The sequence below is a fragment of the Drosophila gunungcola genome (assembly GCF_025200985.1).
Source record: "Drosophila gunungcola strain Sukarami chromosome X unlocalized genomic scaffold, Dgunungcola_SK_2 000043F, whole genome shotgun sequence".
Lineage (NCBI taxonomy): Eukaryota > Metazoa > Arthropoda > Insecta > Diptera > Drosophilidae > Drosophila > Drosophila gunungcola.
The window spans coordinates 333,453-352,782 of NW_026453191.1; the positions used below are offsets into that span (position 1 = coordinate 333,453).

At 45.0% G+C, this 19,330-nt stretch overlaps 8 protein-coding genes across 8 annotated transcripts in view; 4 read left to right on the forward strand and 4 right to left on the reverse strand.

Annotated features, from left to right (window-relative positions):
- Positions 1-1,265: 1,265 nt before the first annotated feature.
- Positions 1,266-19,330, forward strand: part of LOC128260842 (uncharacterized) — a 49,451-nt gene continuing 31,386 nt past the window's right edge. The window contains exon 1 of the mRNA XM_052994124.1: positions 1,266-1,437. The gene's annotated coding sequence lies outside the window, so the exon portion shown is untranslated. The remainder of the gene's footprint in view (positions 1,438-19,330) is intronic.
- Positions 2,041-3,323, forward strand: LOC128260852 (E3 ubiquitin-protein ligase MARCHF5). The gene has a single exon (XM_052994135.1). The coding sequence runs from the start codon at positions 2,178-2,180 to the stop codon at positions 3,225-3,227; it is 1,050 nt and encodes a 349-aa protein (XP_052850095.1). The 5' UTR covers positions 2,041-2,177; the 3' UTR covers positions 3,228-3,323.
- LOC128260850 (uncharacterized) lies at positions 3,982-5,586 on the reverse strand. The gene is made up of 2 exons (XM_052994133.1): positions 5,303-5,586; positions 3,982-5,243 (listed from the first exon to the last, which is right to left on the reverse strand). The coding sequence occupies exons 1-2, from the start codon at positions 5,446-5,448 to the stop codon at positions 4,142-4,144; spliced, it is 1,248 nt and encodes a 415-aa protein (XP_052850093.1). The 5' UTR covers positions 5,449-5,586; the 3' UTR covers positions 3,982-4,141.
- Positions 7,173-9,139, reverse strand: LOC128260856 (acidic phospholipase A2 PA4). The gene is made up of 2 exons (XM_052994138.1): positions 8,420-9,139; positions 7,173-7,615 (listed from the first exon to the last, which is right to left on the reverse strand). Exon 1 carries the CDS (start codon positions 9,051-9,053, stop codon positions 8,430-8,432), a length of 624 nt encoding a protein of 207 aa, XP_052850098.1. The 5' UTR covers positions 9,054-9,139; the 3' UTR covers positions 7,173-7,615; positions 8,420-8,429.
- Positions 9,733-12,551, forward strand: LOC128260846 (TNF receptor-associated factor 6). Its single transcript, XM_052994129.1, has one exon. The coding sequence runs from the start codon at positions 9,879-9,881 to the stop codon at positions 11,304-11,306; it is 1,428 nt and encodes a 475-aa protein (XP_052850089.1). The 5' UTR covers positions 9,733-9,878; the 3' UTR covers positions 11,307-12,551.
- On the reverse strand, positions 13,162-14,910 carry LOC128260848 (zinc finger protein 287). The gene has a single exon (XM_052994131.1). It carries the CDS (start codon positions 14,750-14,752, stop codon positions 13,367-13,369), a length of 1,386 nt encoding a protein of 461 aa, XP_052850091.1. The 5' UTR covers positions 14,753-14,910; the 3' UTR covers positions 13,162-13,366.
- On the forward strand, positions 15,314-16,878 carry LOC128260851 (guanine nucleotide-binding protein subunit beta-5). Its single transcript, XM_052994134.1, has one exon. The coding sequence runs from the start codon at positions 15,477-15,479 to the stop codon at positions 16,551-16,553; it is 1,077 nt and encodes a 358-aa protein (XP_052850094.1). The 5' UTR covers positions 15,314-15,476; the 3' UTR covers positions 16,554-16,878.
- On the reverse strand, positions 16,922-19,252 carry LOC128260849 (zinc finger and SCAN domain-containing protein 2). The gene is made up of 2 exons (XM_052994132.1): positions 18,606-19,252; positions 16,922-18,284 (listed from the first exon to the last, which is right to left on the reverse strand). Exons 1-2 carry the CDS (start codon positions 19,194-19,196, stop codon positions 17,532-17,534), a joined length of 1,344 nt encoding a protein of 447 aa, XP_052850092.1. The 5' UTR covers positions 19,197-19,252; the 3' UTR covers positions 16,922-17,531.

Genomic DNA, 19,330 nt, shown 5'->3' on the forward strand with positions numbered 1-19,330 from the left:
AAATAGGCGATTAAATTAAATTTAATTTAAAACCGCTTATTTCGCAACGAATAGATTTAGGATGCTTTTTTTACACGGAATTCAAACATCAAATGTCGATTATTATTTATTTAAATGCTTATGTTGCTTTTAATGTAAGAAAATTAATTAATTAGTAGTGGCTCACACTTTACGCCTAGTCATAACATTGTTGACTTTATGAGACACAATAAATAAATACACAAAATGTGCCAACCAAGTAATGTTTTTTTTGCTGTGTATCACTCTCTTAAGCTCTAACAGATTCCAAATTCCAAGTGAAATCGATAATGATCGCTAATCGGGCAGAACAGAAGCCTGCTAACCACTGGATCACGATGCCGCACCTTCCATTCCCACATCCCACATCCCATTCCTTGCCCACTTCTATTTGGGCGCCCAGGGCGAAGCACCTGCCACGGGAGGATGCACCTCCATTGCCATTTCCATTTCCATCTCCAGATTCATTCCTCCAGCTCCTCCTCGCCACCGATTCCTGCCCCAATTCGATGTGATGCCACACTTTGTAGTGCTTTACCGTTGGCCTGATCGCACTGAGAAAAAAATGTGCTTAATTAGACAAAAGAATTTAATATTTATTTAAATACAAATAAATATAATAATAATTATAAAAAGATAGTCTTTAAATTTCTGCGTGACTATTCAGAAAGTTAAAAGAAGTATATTTTAAAGATGGAATAAATGTAATTTATTCTAATTGTTTTTGATATAAAGATAATTAAACATTGCCTTTAATAAAAATTATTTTTTTTTTTAAGTACAACAAAGAACAAATGTTTGTTTTAAAAATGGATTAAAATAATTATAATTTGCTTTAAATAATAATTTTTATAGGCAATGTACTGCAAAGAACATTAACATTTTATAGGACCATGTTGATTTTAGAATAATTGTTCAAAATTATAAAATGTTCATTTTTTTGTAAAAATTTATTTTATAATGTTATTTTAATCATATCATATGTGCTGTTTGTTTTATATTTTCACATCTATTTATTTATAATGTAATTTATATAGTATTTGCTGTTTATTTACTAACTGTTTCACTAACACTGTTTTAAGATTAAACATTGTTTTACAAATTGGAATTGATATTAGAATTTTCTCTGTGCAGTCAGTGGCCAAAGTGGAAAAGTGGAATGGAAAGGCGGCTTTCGGAGTCTGGTTCTCGAATTCTGGGCAGGCTGGAGATCTTTCAAGTTGGCCAAATGTTCTTCTGCTCTCGAGCCGACAGGTTCTGTTTTCTTTTTCGGTCCGGCGCGAAGTTTTTTCTCGTCTTGCGGATCGGATGCGCCACCCATAGTACAGTGTGTGATTATTGTTTTTATGTTCTGTGTCCCAGTAAGTGATTGTGTTTCGGCTCCTGCTTTGGTGTCCGTAAGGATTATCTTTCAGAAGGGTAAGTGTGGGCATTTATGTTATTATGTTTGGAACAACCAGACATTTGCATCCCAGATCCAGCAGATCCAGTTTTGGTGGCTGCTCGTGGACTTGGCCTTCGCCTATTTTCACTTAGTGGGCCAACAGGTTTTCCTTTTGGCATGTGCCACATTCGCTGAAAGTAAACCACAAAAAAAAAAGTAATGGGAACGCAAAGGAAAACACTTGTACACTCATACGAAAAGTAGAACACATTTAAATTATAATACAACAAGTGGGAAATTTTAAACTATTTACCAGGACGAACAAAACAAAATAATTGGTTCTCAATTACAACCACTTTTTTAAGGGATTTAACTTTAGATCTTAAAAATAAATCGTTGTGATAATATAATTTCAAATTATAGGGATTAGCATATATATAAAACTGATATGATAATATTAATCTACATATGTATAACCCAATATCAGTATTACTATATTTTGCCAAATAATGACTCATTTAATTTTAAAATTTTTGAAGAAATAATCCAATTGATTGGATTAATCGGGTTATATGAAATAGTGACAATATGATAATATGTCATAGCAACAAAAATCAGTTTTATTTTCGAGTGGCATGTTTACATGTAGAACGAACCTTCAGATGAGTTTTACGCCACCTGACAAAATCCAAGTCGTTACCTTCCGGCTCGTGAACAAAATTCAACCTGCTCTGCTTGGAGACCCTTGAACTTGGAGTTGGAGCTCGGGGTCACCATGCACAGGCGGATCCGCTCGAATGCCCAGTCGCCGCTGGCCGCCAATCGACATCGCCGTTTGAGGAGCGGAGTGGACAATGCCTCCGGACGAGGAGGAGGAACAAATCCCGAGGACGACCGAATGTGCTGGATTTGCCTGACAGGAGACGAGGATCAGCAATCGGCTCGTCGCGATTGGGTGCACCCGTGTCGCTGCCGCGGCACCAACAAGTGGGTGCACGAGTCCTGCCTCAGTCGCTGGATCGATGAGAAGCAGATCCTGGCGCCAGAGGGTCCGGTGACCTGCACCCAGTGCCGCACGGAGTACATCATAGTAATGCCGCCGCTGTGCCGCTTCGATGCTCTGCTGGAGCTCCTGGACAAGGGATACGAGCGCCTGTGTCCCAGCATCCTGATGGGCATGCTGGCGGCCACTGTCTACTTCTCGGCGGTGACCTACGGAGCAATCACTCTGCTCCAAATGGCCGGCTACGAGAATGGGATGCGGCTGCTCCAGGAGGATCCCACACTGCTGATGATCCTGCTGCCCGCGGTGCCAACTGTCCTGCTCCTGGGTCGCATGATCCGCTGGGATGACACCCTCATCCGCTGGCTGCGTCGTCGTCGTCAGCACCGCCAGGCTGTTCCCGCCGAGCAACTGGACGCGGCGGGTCAGCCGCTGCCCGGTGCTCCCCTGGACGATGGCTACTTCGATGAGCTGGAGCAGGAGCAGGACGGCTTGGATGGCCAGCAGCTGGGCAATGCCTTTGCCTCCGAGCACCTGGGAAGCGTCTCCATGAGCTTCTGCATCGCCCTCAGTCTGCCCACCGTCTCCGTCATCCTGGGCCGATCCCTGTTCGGCGGGATCTACGAGGAGAGCAGGCTGCTGGGCATCCTCCTGGGCGGAGTGACCTTCGCGGCCGCCAAGGGACTGGCCAGTGTCTACTTGAGACAGACCCAGTACCAGTGCAGGCGGCACAGACTCGTTGTGGACTACACGCCGGAGAATATCACAAAGTTCACCAGGCACCATGCCAATCGTGGTCCCAATCCCGTCCAGAGGCCATGAAGCCACCCGGAATCCAACTCGCAGCTCAGACGCCCTGTTGACTATTTGAGTTTTATGCTGGCCACCAATTCTATAATACAATCACTTCGAAACACACTCAGAAAAACCTTCTTTAATATTTTATATATCTTTATACATATTTATCTACACTTAGAGAACCCTCATTTTTAACTTAAAGACCTTTTTAAGGTAATTTTCTTAAAATGTAGTCAATTTTAAAAGCTTTTAATGTCATTATTCCTAAAATGTAGCACATTTTAATACTTTTTAGGTGTTTTCTGAGTGTAGTTAATAAATTGAACTTAACATTATGTTTAATCCAAAATATTGGTTGTTTGTACTTTTTTTTGTACTTTTAATGTCTTAATCGAAATATTTTAATAGTAAATAACTTAATTCAAATTGAATCCAAATTTTAAGCCTATTATTTTTCAAAATAATTAAAATATTTAAATATTAAATCATACAATTTAATTTGCCTTGCCTTTAACATAAAATTTAATATTTAACATAAGCTGTTAAACTAATAGTCAAAGATGTATTTTGACTTTTCCATTTTTAAAAATTTAATATTTATCATATAAAAAAATTAAAAACCGCATGAAAATCAAAGCTAGAAATGTTTAAATTGAGTTTGAAACACTACTTCGTTTTTTCCCAGCGTAATATACTGCTGATCATTTAAGCTTTCACAGTTGTACAAAGTTTTGTATTGATCTAAAAAGTATACTTATATTTTCAGGCAATATTGAAAGTAAACTGAGTGTCAACCAAATATGTGTTTATTTAAAATTGGTTAATAAAAATCAAAACATTAATTAGCTCGGGGGCATCAAACGAAGGACTTATCCTGGCCAGGTCATTAGGCAATAGCCCGGATTTAAAAACATATGTATCGCATATGTGATATAGGGCTATAGAGAGGATAAAGCCCGCTTGAGGGCTTCCAATTGGTGGCCCAAATACCTCGTCCATCCCAGGATTCTGCCACGCGATCTCTGCGCCAGCGAAGGACCTTTGTTCTCCACCTCGATGCGTCTGCCGGGCCAGGCGAGCATCAGTTTGGCGGCCACCGGCTCGTCGAAGAGCAGCAGGTAGCAGGGTTTCAGGCCCACGGACTCCTGGACAAAGTACTCCAGGAAGTGTTTCTCCGGCAAATGGGCAATGGATTCGTCCAGTTCGGCGGGCAGTTGGCAAATTACCAGCGCTTTTTGCTGATTACTGAGTATGGAGTTGCCCCAGCAGAGCTTGTGGCCCTTTTCTGGAGAGGATTGGGCTGGCTGTTGCTGCTGCTCCTCCGACTGTACTGCTTCCTGCTGCTCCTGCTGCGACTCCTGCTGCGGAGCTAGCTCTTCACAGTGAACCAAGGCCGCTTCCGGCTGGGCATACAAACGGATGGGTTCACCGGGTGGATGCTCCAAGTTGCCAGTGGCCAGGAAGCGATATAAATGGTTGAAGGGCAGACCCAGGAAGGCATAACTGGCTCGGTGCTCCATCATCATGCCATGTTCCCTGCTCTCTTGCTGCTCATCCGTTTCATAGCTGATGCTGAGCAGATGACCCGGCTCCAAGGTGGGTCGTGCCAGACCCAAAACCTTACAAAGCCTTCGCAAATGCAAGCCCGACATGCGGCGCAATGTGGGCGACGAGGGCGTGGCCACCAGGAGCCAGTGCAGCAGGTGAATGGCCTCCCTATCGTCCGGTGTCAAGTCGGCATACTGCTCATCTCTGCCCAGGATGTCCAACATGAGGCGGCACGACGGCCAGTTGTCGGCCACTGAGTGACGCAGTCGATCCACTTGACAGCCGGCACCTGGACTCGCCTGGAATTGCGGTGGCACTGGCACCAGGGTCTTCTCGTGCTCCTGGCTGCTGGCCGCCGAGGCAAAGATCAGCAGACGGATGTCACTGGCTTGGGGTTGTGCCCTCAGAGATTCCCGGATCTCGGACATTTCCCGCTGGAGGGGAAGCATCCACGAGGATGCCGGCGGCAGAGGCAATGGCACCTTGTCCTTCCTTGTTTCGGGATGATCTCGGGGTTTCAAAGGGAATAAACGACTAGCTAGTGCACTTACTTGGAGACCAAAACGGCATCCAGGGTCCTGGCCGGACTGGAAATGGGCCTCGGAATGGGCGGTCGATGTGGAATGAGGATCGGGTTAAGACTGGTGGGCATGGGCATGGGCACGGGCACCATCGTCACCGGCACTGGCGTATCCATCTCCGGCTGCGATTCTTAACAACGATTCTGCAAGCTCGCTTTAAAACTCTTCACAATTTTGACAAAGCGGTTATAGTTTCGAAAATAAAAACCCAACTGGAGGCTACTCTGATTAAATGTTGAGTGATGGTGGGTCGAACTGGAAAGCCAGGACTAAACAACTCATTCACACAAGTTTTTGACAAATTATAAAAAATTAAAAAGTTAAGTGAAGCAATGGTTGTTCGGAAAAATATATATCACTGAAATCATTGACATTTAAAATTTGTTTTAATTATTATTTTTTCCAAAAATATAACGGCTTTTATTTACAGTCGTCTTTATGACGCTTACAGTTTATAAATCAATAATAAACATCTAGAAAATGTTTATTTGCAAGTGCACAGAAATATTTGTTAAAAATATAACTTTCTATTTGCAAATAAGTGTGCTTATCAGCAATTGTTTTTTTTTTTTTTGACGTAATTATTTGCGAAATCAACACAACAAAGCGCTTTCGCAGACAAAATCAAAATGCAATAAGTGCGTATAAACGTAGTGTTCAGATTACAATTACAACGTGTTGAAATCTGAGTCTCCGGGCAAAATCGAAAACGGCGATTACAGTGTGATGACATTGAAGCCAACTGACAGGAAGTATTTACGAGTACGAGTACGAGTACTTTACAAGCCACAAAAACAGACGGGCCCCTCTGTTGTAATTACAACTAATGCAAAACAATCAATAGTAAATAATAATAACAAAAATACTTAATTATATACCTATTTAATTGCGTCAGACTCCGATTCTGATTGTGGCTCTCGATTCTTTTTGAACTAGACCTCCTAGTGCGTTGTATTTGCGTATTGATGAGAACTATTTGCATTCTAAAACTACACTACAAGAATAATTGATATGAAACTAAAGGCAATTTTATTATTTTATATTTTATATCTACAAATAAAATATAAAATAAAACGAATATGTTTTTTATGACCTGAATTGAGGTGAGGTGAATTAACTGAAAAAAATGGACTATGGATCCTTCTCGATCTACAGTTTTGAGTGGCTTATATATAAAAAAAAACTGAATAATTTAAATATTTTATATTTGAAGTTTGTTTAATTTTTATTGACATTATGGAGTGTTTAATTTTGGTACTTCAATTTCGATTAGGCTTATAAATTCAATCTAAAAATTATTATATCATAAAAAAATATCAAATCGTCATATCAATAATATTAGCTTTTAATATCTGCAAAAACAGCATGGCTTAATATTATATTAATATCTTTAATTAAACAAAAATGATTATGGTTGAAAAATACGCATCAATTTTTAAAAATATTTTATTGTTTGAGAGCTCGGTGAGTTACTTGACCAAGACTTTGGACTTTGACTAGACTATGGATCCTTCTCGATCCAGACCTTCGAGTGGCTTATATTTAAGCTCCATCCAGACGCAGCCATGACGCATCCCACTGTGACCCAGATGACCAAGTGGTGGCCAATTGAGAGGCGGGCAAGCGATTCAGGGGTCGCCTGGTCATCATATTTAGTATATTTAGGGGCAACAGCTACGTCAATGCGACGATCACAGTCCAGACACACACGTATACTACGTAGACTACGGATGGATGCTGATACCGATAGCCCGGTGCAAAGTACGAAATTCCACGGCGGATTTGCCGGATTACGGAGTTCGGATTTCGGACAGTCAAAAAACACACACAACTCGGGGAATTTTGTTCTTTGGAAATTCCTTTTATTAACTTACTACGTCTACAACTAATCACATACATTGATTATAGGGTATATACTATATTATAGGGGTCTCTACAGCTAGTTAAAAACTTTGTTTTCTGGCAGCCTATATTTGATCCGTCGGCCTTAACTAGATTGATTGACTACAACTAGGTGTATATCGTACCGACTACTACGCATTATTTTAGCACTTGAAAGTCCTATACATATTTAGGTATATATTGTAGATAGCTTAATACATAGACGGGTGTCTCTGGCTATCTCTCCTCCTCTAAGACGCATGGTGATGGTGTTTTGCCATGCCTTCCCATTAAGTTTCAAACTTAATTGCAGCACTCTGGGGCGGTTTGTTCGTTCATAGGCTTCATATACGGGCAGGTGGCTTTGGGATACTCCAATTCCTGCCGGTCACTGTGAGCTAACTGGAAATATTGCACATGAAAACATGTTATATTTGGATTGTTGATGCTTGCGTCTTAAATTTAATTTGATAATAATAAATGGCACTATCATAGTTCAACAGTCTATGGTTTTGCTATTTCGTTTTTTGTATTTCTTAAATGTTTTTTATTTATTGATATAACTACATTAAAAAGTCAAACTAAATGCGAACTCTAGGGATGATTTAAATATTTAAATATATATATATATATCTCAAAAAACATTTTAAAAATTTGATTAATATGAAGACGACATTTTTCCTACTTAATAACTATCAGTTTTAGACTTCTAGAATATAACTTAAATAGGCTGCATGAGATATTTATCAAATTAAAAAACTCATAAGATCAATTTACAACTTCAGGCAACTAAGAATGATTAAAAGGGTCTCAAAATTCTAGAAAATTTTAATTTTAATTTTAATTTTTTAATCTCGATAATTTTAATGCTCAGAAATATATGATTAATAGCTTTTAGACATTAGTAAGAAAGGCACATTTCTGAATAACATACTCTAGAAATATTCAACAAATTTAGGATGAATTCAAAAATTTACTGGAAGTATAATAAGATAAACTTATTTCAAAATAATAATAATGTTTTAGTATTGAGAGATATACAAATTCGGGATGGTAAGGGGCTAGAATTTACTGGAATAGTATTATTTTTGAGTACAATGTTTTACAGTCAATAATTTTCCTATTATATCATAAATTGGGATAGCTAGTACTATACAGTTTGAAGGTCATTTATATGCAAAGGGATTATACCGAATATTTACCCACCTAGTCCTCTTTAGAACCGCTTGTTGTTGCGCAGAAAGGCCTTGTGGCGCACCTCCTCCTTCAGGCAGGGATCGTCTTCCTTGCCAGAGCCGCCACGCTGGATGCACACGGTCTCAGACTTCAAACCGAAGCACTGCGTCTGGACGACATTGAAGAACAGCTTGCCAATGGCGTTCGCATCCTCGTCGCCGGCCATCTTTAGGCAGGTGCGGAAGCGCAGATCGCAATTGCAGTGCGACAGGGTGTAGGGTCGGTAGTTGAAGAGATCGTAGCGATTGGACATCCCGTCGATCCACATCTTGCAGTGATCGTGCTTCCGGCAGCACTTGTCCGCCTTGGAGGCGCCGCCCAGATCATTGTAGGTTCCATTGGCCAGGTTGCCGCGTCCGCACCACCGCGTGTTGGGCGCAATAAGCCAATCGGAGAGCTGTCGCTTCCGACGCACTGCAGAAGAAGCGGCAGGGGCGGCTACGACGTCACTGTTATGGGATTGGAATTCCGTTTCGGGGTCGTGCGATCTGGCGGCCAAGTGCTTGGCATCCGTCCCGGGAAGAACGCACAGCTGCCAGGTCGCCAAAATCAGCAGAGGCATCAGTGCGCAGATAGTGCTTGTGCTTTGGCTCGGGATCCACATCTTGTCTGCTGCTTTTAATTCAGCTTCAGCGCCCGGTTTCCGTAACTGATTGCTCGCCAATCTGAAAACACTGCCTTTTTATATGCTCGCCCACCGCCGCCAAACCGAAACGGACGCGTTCACACTGCCATGCATTTCGCAGTGGGATGCAAATGGGCCGATAGGTCTTGGAGATTTTGAAACACCCATAACGAATGTTATTTGTATGTTCAAAAAACCAAACAAAAATAAGTAGAATTTGGCATTTTTTAATCATTGCCTCAATAACTCGTTGAATTCGTCAATCGTTTGGCATTCGCTTTAAGAATTTAAGAATGCGTCATTAATAGGCGAGCTAGAACAAAAAACTAAAAAAAATGTGTACTTTTATGGTTGGCAAAAAGGCCCAACGCATCCACTCTGTTTTTGATTAAAACTTTGGATAAATAACCTAAATTGTTGAAATGCCACACCTCGGTAAATTTTTATAAAACTTTCAATCAAACTTTCAACTGTCATAAGAAAATTTGGTCCCTAGCTGGAGAAAACAGTTATTCTTCTGGCTGTGCGTTTTATTTTGCCTAGAATAGAAAACAAAAACGCCCACAATCATATCAAAATAATTGTATGCAAAATTATCTTATAAAGCTTTCTGCCTATCAAAAGTGACGCCCGCGCAGTGTGAACATGTGTGTTGGTCACGCCCAGCCAGTGTTGCACAACAGCCAACGACACGCAGCTGTTCCGAGGAGACAAGTCATGAGCAAAAGAATTGCTTTTTAGAATTGAATTAGTGTTAGTCTCCTTTAAATCGATTGCTAGCCCGTGGCCAGAGGAGCAGCGAGGATGCAGCGTGGCCAGGCGGACCAGAAGGCAGCCAGGATGCATTCCCACGCCGATTTGCAGCACTCGGTGGAGAAAGAGGACAATAGCAATGAAATGACGACAACATCGAGTGCTCGGGTGGCGGCCAGCAGCAGTGCCACGCCCACCGGGGCAGCGGGCGGAGGCGGAGGAGTAGCCAGTGGAGCACCCACTCCGCCCAAGAGTCTGGCCCTGAACCAGAATCACCAGAACCACCACCACCACTACGCACCCGGTTCGGATACCTCCGGGGAACAGGAGGAGGAGCTGCTGGACTCGCGCTATGAATGCGCCATCTGCATCGACTGGCTGAACGAGCCGGTGCTCACGTCCTGCGGGCATCGCTTCTGCCGCAGCTGTCTGTCCGCCTGGATGCAGAAGAACAACCAGTGCTGCCCCATGGACAACAAGCGGCTGTCCGCCGAGCACGACATATTTCCTGACAACTACACGCGTCGCGAGATCGAGCAACTGAAGCGGGACTGCCCCAACTCCTCGCTGGGCTGCTCGGTGGTGGCCTCGCCCATCGAACTGCACCGTCACTTGCCCAGCTGCCCCTACCGGCGGCAGCAGGAGCCGCAGGAGGAGAAGTGCCCGTTTGCAAAGATCAAGTGCGACTTTGTGGGCCGCCCGGAGACGAATCAGTTGGAGGAGCACCTCAAGGCGGACATGCCGCACCACATGCAGCTCATGCTGCAGGCCTTCCAGCAAACGGCCATTGCCACCTGGCAGCCGCACAAACCCAGCACCAGTGGCACCGCCATGGAGAACGGACATGAACATGGACAGCTGCCCCCACCGCCGCAATATGCCAATGGTGTGGACGAGCAGATTGTGCAAACCATGTACCAGCGGATTGTGGTGCTGGAGCAGAGGACCCGCGAGCAGGAAACCCGGCTGGAGAACATGCAGAAGCAGCTGCGACTGGCCCGCCAACAGCAGGCGCCTGTGGATCCGCGCTACAGCAACGGCACGATTGTGTGGCGCATCGAGCAACTGGGCGCCCTGGTGGCCCGTCTGCGGGCCAATGCCAACAACCAGGTGTACTCGCACGAGTGCTACACCTCGCCGCATGGCTACAAGTTCTGTGCCCGGCTGAACATCCAGCCCCGGAAGCCACATGTGCTCAGCTTGCATGTGCATCTGATGCAGTCGGAGAACGACTACCACTTGGACTGGCCCTTCAAGGGACGCATCAAGCTGTGCATGGTCCATCCGGCGGATGCGGCGCTGTCGCAGCACGACACCATCATGACCAAGCCGGAGATAATGGCCTTTTATCAACCACGCGAGGCGATCTGCACGCGGGGATTCGGCTTCCTGGAGTACGCCAACATATCGAACATCATACAGCTGGGATTCTGCGCCGACGATCGGCTGCTCATCAAGATCGAGATCAATATTGTGTGAGATCGGACGAGCACACCGGAAACTGGGTGGCAGTAAAGTCTTCCGATTGAGTTACGTTTAACCAAGGTGGAGCAAATCGTAGGGCCCTACAGGTAATCTCAGCAAGTTGGGGAAGAAATCGATAAATAAGGTTGAAAAATCATTCTTTTTATCATTTAAATACTTAAAGTTTGCTAAAACTACTTGAATTTCTTAGTTAAAAACAATGAATTTGGTAAATTCCCTTTGTGAAGAGTACTAAGCTTATAGTTGTCCCATTATTGCCAAGGCGAAATTAATCAAACTATAGTAGATAACAATGCGACCCTGCGATTTGTGTGGAAATAGTCGATCCACTTTAGTGAACACGTACGCCAACGTACAATATGCAATAACCAATAGCTTACACGTATATATTTTATATAGACCTATATATATAGTATACAAACGACCGCTAATAGTCAACGTCTAGCCGGCATCACATTGAGCAATTGCAATGATATTCCAATACTAATCGATATTATCTATCCTAGAACTGTATCTTATTCTCACTTTTTACTTTTTGTGTAGTAATCAAATGTCATTGTACATCACGTAAAAGGCCGGGGAAATTAGGCCAATAATTAGAGATTATAATCGTGCTTAGATTTTCCCGTGTTTCCTTATCTCAGTGCATTTAAACACTATATTAATCTTTAGTTTTCAAAACATTCCCATCAATTTGATTGATTTTAGCTATTAATAACTGAGTACGTCCAAATGTTTGAAAATGTTTAAAATTTTTGTTTGCCTAGTTTACTTAAAATTCTATTTATATTTACGGTAGGCAAAATTCTTCGGTTTATCGTTTTGAAAAACTAACAATGAGTCTACAAATATGTACCTTTTCTAAACAACGAAGGAGCTAGAAAATATCTTTTTACTTTAAACGTAATATGCCTATGTTTACGCACTCCAAATTAGTTTGGAATAAGAAAAAGGCTGTATGTATTATTTTAACCCCAATATATATATTTGATAGTAGACCATAACGATATGTACTATGTTTAGAGCTAAGAATCTCGGGTCGAACGCAAGGCCTGTTTTATCTGGATTCCGATCCCTGACAGGATAGACCCTTCTTAACATCCCCAATAAAGGACACTTTTGTACCGCCAATCGGCGAATGCTTTTATGTACTGTATGCCAGTGGACGTCCAAAAGGCGAATGTGGATTGGTTTCGAAGGTAAAGATGCCCATCACCTGGCGCACCTCCAGCGGATCACCCAGTTGCACTTGATTGCCGGTGAATCCCTGGCATCGACCGCGTACCTGGAGCATAGTCCGAATGGAGCGAAGCTTGTCGCTGCTGCATTGCCTCCGCATAGAAGTAAACGGCCCTGGCATGGGCACAAGTGCAGCCTCTGTCCCCCATTCGGATAGAAATCCGCGCGTCTCAGGGGAGCTAAAAACTCCTTGCGCACACTATTAGGTGCTCATCGTTTTTAATAGATAGATCTTATCATAGTTGACCTAAAATAATTTTGAAGTTAAGTTCAACTGAATCTTTAAAAAATCGTAGCTAAAATCATATTGCCACCTACTTGGTCGGGCGGTGGACATCAAAGTGTGATGCCCGGATGGTCTCCACATCGTCCACTTTGATCTGCGGCTGGCCGGGATTGGCGGGCGTGTAGAAGTAGTAGCCGACTGGGATGTCGTTTCCGTGCGGCACGGAGCAATGTTAGAAACTGCAGAATATTAAATATTTTATATCGATCTTAATGACTCTTGGTTTTCCCAAAGTCGTAAAAATCGGAAACCATCCTAAACGTTGAATATACTCCTTACTTGGTTTAAATAATACATTGGAAGAGATCAAAAATAGGTTGTCAATTTTATATATACAGTGGGTTCTTTTAATTTCTAGGAATTTATTCTAGGTCTACTAGTTAACAACTTATTGGTTTTACAGTTTTTCTTTCTCTTTTAATAACTATACCGAATTAACTTGAAAACTAGAACATTTCTTATGTTTGTTATGGCGCATTTTGTTGCTTGTGCTTAACTAAATCAATCCCTGATGCTAACCAGCAGCTACTCAGTTAGCCAGGCGCCAAGTGGCGGGAGCTGTTTCGGTTTGCGTCACCAGCTGCTCCTCTACATTGAGGTCGATGGCCATGGTGATGGTGGTGGTGGGCGGCGTCCTGCCCTCGACCACCTCGATGGTGACCGCCTGGGGAAGGGGCTTTACAGCTCCCTTAACCCTCGCCGGATCGTGGCTGCGCATGTGGGCATTGAGGCCGCCGGATTGGGCAAAGGTCTTGCCGCACAGCTTGCAGGCATATTTGCGCTGCTCCGAGTGAAGGAGCTTGTGCACCCGCAGCGCCTTCTTGCGCTGGAACGTGGAACCGCAAACGTCGCAGACGAATGGTCGCAAATTGGTGTGCGAAACGGCATGGACATTGAGGTCGTGGAAACTGTAGAAGGCCTTGCCGCAGACCTCGCATTTGGCCGGTCTTTCGCCTGTGTGACGACGCATGTGGGCGGTGAGGACGCCCCGATCCCGGCAAGGTCGTCCGCACACCTCGCAAATGCAGGGCATTCGGCCCGTATGGCAGATACTGTGCGAGGACAGCTCCTTCTGCGTGTAGAAGGTCGCCTCGCATTCCGGACACTTGTGCGGCTTGATGCCACTGTGCCGCTGGCGGTGGCGCATCATGTTGCCCGACTGGGTGAAGGGTTTGCCGCAGATGTCGCAGAAGATGCCCGTGTGCTTCCAGCGATGGCCACGCAGATCGCGTTCCGTGCGAAACGTCTGGTTGCAGGCCTCCTCGTGGCATTTGTACACCTTTGGAGGACCTTTCCGCCGCGTCTTGCCCTTGCGCTCGCTGCTGGCTTTATCCGGGACTCCTCCTCCGGAGACGGAGGCATCGTCGTTGTGCTTCAGCCGGCAATGGCTCTGCAGGCTGCGCTTGGTGTTGTAGGCCCGGTCGCACTGATCGCACTGGAAAAGCATGTCCTTGGTGTCATTGCTGCGCTGAGTCGAGTCATCCTCATCAGACTCCTCCTCGTCCTCGTGGGCTTCATCATTCTCAGGCTGCTCGCCACCCGTCCAGTCGAGATCTATGTCCAGCAAATCCTCCTGGGTCTCCACCAGGGTGTTCTTCATGGCCGCCGCACGCTGGTGACGCTGGTGAGGTTCCTCCGTATCCTGGTTTGGCTCCTCAACAAACTCTTGCTCCTTGCACTGCGATTCGCTAGAGTCCTGGGCAATGGGATCGCTCTCCAGCTTGGTGGACTCCTGGGGGCCACTGTCGGGAAGGTGCTTTGTCCGGAAGTGTTCCGGGAAGGTGTCCCAAGCCATGCGCTGGTCGCACAGCGAGCAGCAAATGTCGAAGGAGGCGGGAGCGCTGAAGAGAACCTCGCCGCACCGGAAATTGTGGTAGCCACCGGCCACATCCGGCGGTGGCTGCAGCTTAATCATCGCGTGCTGCTGGTGGTCACTGGACTGGCCTAGCGGATGCGGATTACTTGCTCCTCCGGCGTTAAAGTGTTCCTGCCATCGGCGTCGCTTTTTTCAAAATTAAAGATACCAGCTGATGGGCCAGTGTTGGCTGACGATCGGTGATGGTTAAACTTTCTTGAAAATTGGCGCCAATTTCAAAATGAGATTTGCACCGATTCGATATCCCAAATCTGAATAGATTAATATTTTGACATTTATATTCGTATATATATTTGTTTTCATTTTTCTTAATAGTTATTTAATTAGGGCTTTTATACATAGCGGTACAATTACTCATTATTAAGCAATGGTAAAGACTATCGATAAGCAACGGTGTTCGTTTCGCACTTAAATTATTGTTAGCAAAAATATGTAATTTTTAACTACATAAATTCAGGTTTTTATTTGAACAATGTATCTGGCTCTATAGCCATTAAAAATATTTTAGATTCAAATGCTGATCAGTAAATATATAAGAATTATTTTGTTAAAAGTAACGGTACATTTCGTACACAGAAACAACGGTAAAAGTTATCGATAACCGGCCGCCGTTGTGTATTCCAAATTTCGCATTCCAGTATACACTTTTTTTCGACAAACCCATCCATTGATTTTTCGCTGTCCAATCCAATCGGGGAAGTCAGGACACGGAATCCCCGAGAGATAGGATAACCACAGATCCTAGAGATCCCAGAGAGCGACCATGTCGGAGGCGGCGGTGCCAGCGAGCAATGCGAACGCAAATGCCAGCGAGAAAATGGCCAGTTTGGTGCGTGAGGCGGAGAACCTGAAGACCAAACTGGAGGAGGAGCGCCAGAAGCTGAACGATGTGAATCTATCCAATATTGCGGAGCGGCTGGAGCAGATCGCCTATGTGAACATCAAGCCGCGCAAGGTGCTCAAGGGCCACCAGGCGAAGGTCCTGTGCACCGACTGGAGTCCCGACAAGCGTCACATCATCTCCTCCTCGCAGGACGGCAGGCTGATCATCTGGGATGCATTCACCACGAACAAGGAGCACGCAGTCACCATGCCCACCACCTGGATCATGGCCTGTGCCTATGCACCGTCGGGCAACTTTGTGGCCTGCGGCGGACTGGACAACAAGGTCACCGTGTATCCCATCACCTCGGATGAGGAGATGGCCGCCAAGAAGCGTACGGTGGGCACGCACACCAGCTACATGTCGTGCTGCATCTACCCGAATTCGGATCAGCAGATTCTCACCGGCAGCGGCGATTCCACATGCGCCCTGTGGGACGTGGAGTCGGGCCAGCTGCTGCAGAGCTTTCACGGCCATTCCGGCGATGTGATGGCCATCGATCTGGCCCCCAACGAGACGGGCAACACCTTCGTCTCGGGCAGCTGCGACCGCATGGCCTTCATCTGGGACATGCGCTCCGGGCATGTGGTTCAGTCCTTCGAGGGCCACCAATCGGATGTGAATAGCGTCAAGTTCCATCCATGCGGAGATGCCATTGCCACAGGATCCGACGACAGCAGCTGCCGGCTGTACGATATGCGAGCGGATCGCGAGGTGGCCGTCTTCGCCAAGGAGAGCATCATCTTTGGCGTCAACTCGGTGGACTTTTCGGTCAGTGGCAGGCTGCTTTTCGCTGGCTACAACGATTACACTGTCAACTTGTGGGACACTCTGAAGTCGGAGAGGGTTTGCCTGCTCTACGGGCATGAGAATAAGGTGTCCTGCGTACAGGTCTCACCGGATGGCACCGCTCTATCCACCGGCAGTTGGGACTACACCATCCGGGTGTGGGCCTAAGTCACATGAAACCATATTGTTAGGGGGCAACTGTCCAGGACAAATGTCGCCTCGCTTTGTTATCCCCTCTGATCCATCTAGTCTCTGTTTTTGTTTTTTTTTTTGTGCATCTCTAGGATAGTTAACTTACGGATTTGGTAATCCCTCAAATATGTACATATGTCTCATATCGGGATTTTCAGCCTATGTCTTGGTTACCGCAGTGTTATGCTTATTACCAACTGCTGTAGCATAATGAACCCAAAAATATATATATATATATATACGTGTAACCATTATGCGACTAGTTATAAGTTCCTGTTCGAAATAAATGTTGAGCGATAGACCAGCTTGTGTTTTCTTGTACACCATAAAAAAACATATTTGAGTAACATGTCAGGAAGTTTATTGTACTAGGTTTTGTGCAAAATGGTTTCCTATGGTCCACAAGGAAGAATACTTTTTGCTTAAAACTAGCTTAAATATGAACAGATTTAACAGTATTTACACTTTGCCTCGATTGCTTGGTAGAAAGAACAGAAATGGTTAGCAATTTTCATTTAAATTTAGACAGAATTACCTATTTTGTATCAAACATTGACTTACTCAATATTTTAACTATTAAAATATAATATATATATATTCATAATGGGAACTCAAAACATTCGTTGAATACCTTTTGCTCTGATAACACTCATTTTAAAATAATGGTAATGACATCAACAAAGATTAACATTTGAGTGTCAAGTTTCTCAAATGACAACTATTTTGAAAACTAATATAATACTATTTGGAAAATACATTTTCTAGTAATATACGCTTGCTTAAAACTATTTCAGATATGTGAAAAAGTTTTTAGTGATAGTGTACCTTAAACTAAACTTAGTTGTACAACGAACAAGTAAACTATGGACGTAGTTGTGTGATGCATCGTAGATGTTATGTGAAAATAATGTCTTTAGAAATACAGATGTTCTCGTTAAGCTATCCCCAATTCGGTCAGTAGGTGAACAGCATCTCGATGGGTTCCGCCTCGACGCCCTCCGTCGCATTGGCCGCCGCCTGGAGCTTGTGCGCCCTCATGTGAGCGGACAGACCTGCCGCCTGGGCATAGGCATTGCCGCAGATCTTGCACTTGAACTTTTTGACGCCCAAATGCAGATGCTTGTGGTGGTACAGGGCCTTCGGGCGGGAGAAGGCCGAATCACATTTGTCGCACTTGTAGGGCTTCTCGGTGGAGTGCATCGCCTGGTGCTCGTTGAGCAGCGACTTGGAGGCAAAGCTGCGGGCACAGGTCTGGCACTGGAAGGGTTTCTCACCCGTGTGGGTGCGCCGGTGGACGATCAACGCCTCGCGGTAGCGGGATCTATAGCCGCACAGCTCGCACACATAGTTCCGCTCCTCGTTGTGGACCCGTCGATGCGAGGTGAGGTTGTGCTGATTGACGAACGACTTGCCACAGTTCTCGTGCTCGCACTTGTAGGTCCGTGCGCCGGAGTGACCCTGCACGTGGCGGAGCAGGGAGCGCGAGCTCTTGAACACCTTGGCGCACAGCTGGCAGGCGAACTCGGTGTGCTCCTTGCGACGATGCTGGGCCAACGCACGGTCCACATCGAAGGTGGCCTCGCAGTCGCCGCACTTGAACGCCTGCGGATGCGGGTGGCTCATCTTCAGGTGCGTGTTTAGGTATTTCTGGGTGGTGTACTTGCGATCACAGTGCGGACAGTTGTAGTCCTTCGGCTGGCGCTGCTTCTGCAAATCGAACATATTCAGATATTAGAGAATGAAGGCAAAATAAAATCATACTTATGTATTTCTTGTCCGGTAAAAAACATTTTCTGTACAATACTTCCTAGATTTTATATTAAGAATGGATGACCGCTAGGGTCTGTAAATTAAAATGCGGGCTTTACTTCAGCAACATTCAGAAATTATTTATATAACTTTGAGCAACCTCATGTTGCTATAAAATTATGAATATTTTTTAAACGATCTCATCCAAGCTCTGTATAAAAATGGGCTGCTTTCTCCGATTAATTGACTTTAAAGTAAAAAAAATATCTTTGTGGCTACCTTAAAAACGGACTGGTGGTCCTCGTCCTCATCCTGTTGGTTATCCTGCGGATTTTCGACGCCCATCAGGGCCTCCAGGTCGCAACCTCCGTGGTCGGAATCGGAGGAACTGCCAGGATCTGGCTGCCACTTTGTATCGATGGCCTCCTCATCCTCGGAGTATTTATCCTCGAGCGCCATGATACGCAGTGGATTTACCTCCTCCAGATCCTGCTCCAGTTCCAGTTCTGCCTGGGTATCCATATCAATGGAATCCTCCTTGGCCAGGAACTCCTCCTTGAGGCTGGCCATCACCACCATAGGCGATGCTTTGTCTTGAGCAGAATCTTCAGTTCCTGTTCTCGATCCCGTGACCGTCTGGGTCAGTGGCCTGCCCTCCTGGTCGAAGTGGACGTTGCGGATGTGGCGGGCGAAGTCCTCGAACCCAAAGTGCTTCATCTCGCAGAGCAGGCAAACCAGTTGGAAGCTGTCGGCCTCCTGTTCGTAGAAGATCTCGCCGCATTTCGGACGCAACTGCTGCTGGGCGTGCAGGCGGACGTAGTCCACGTTGGCGAGGCAGTGTCTCAGCATTCTGCGCCAGCTAATTCGCATCCAAAGTTGCAATTTTGCATTAAACAAAATCAAAATAAAATATGTAACAAAACTTCGATAAGTTTAGTGATGAAATTCGATAGATAGTGCAGTCTCGAACCAGGAAGGGGAAATTCGATAGACAATTAGCACGG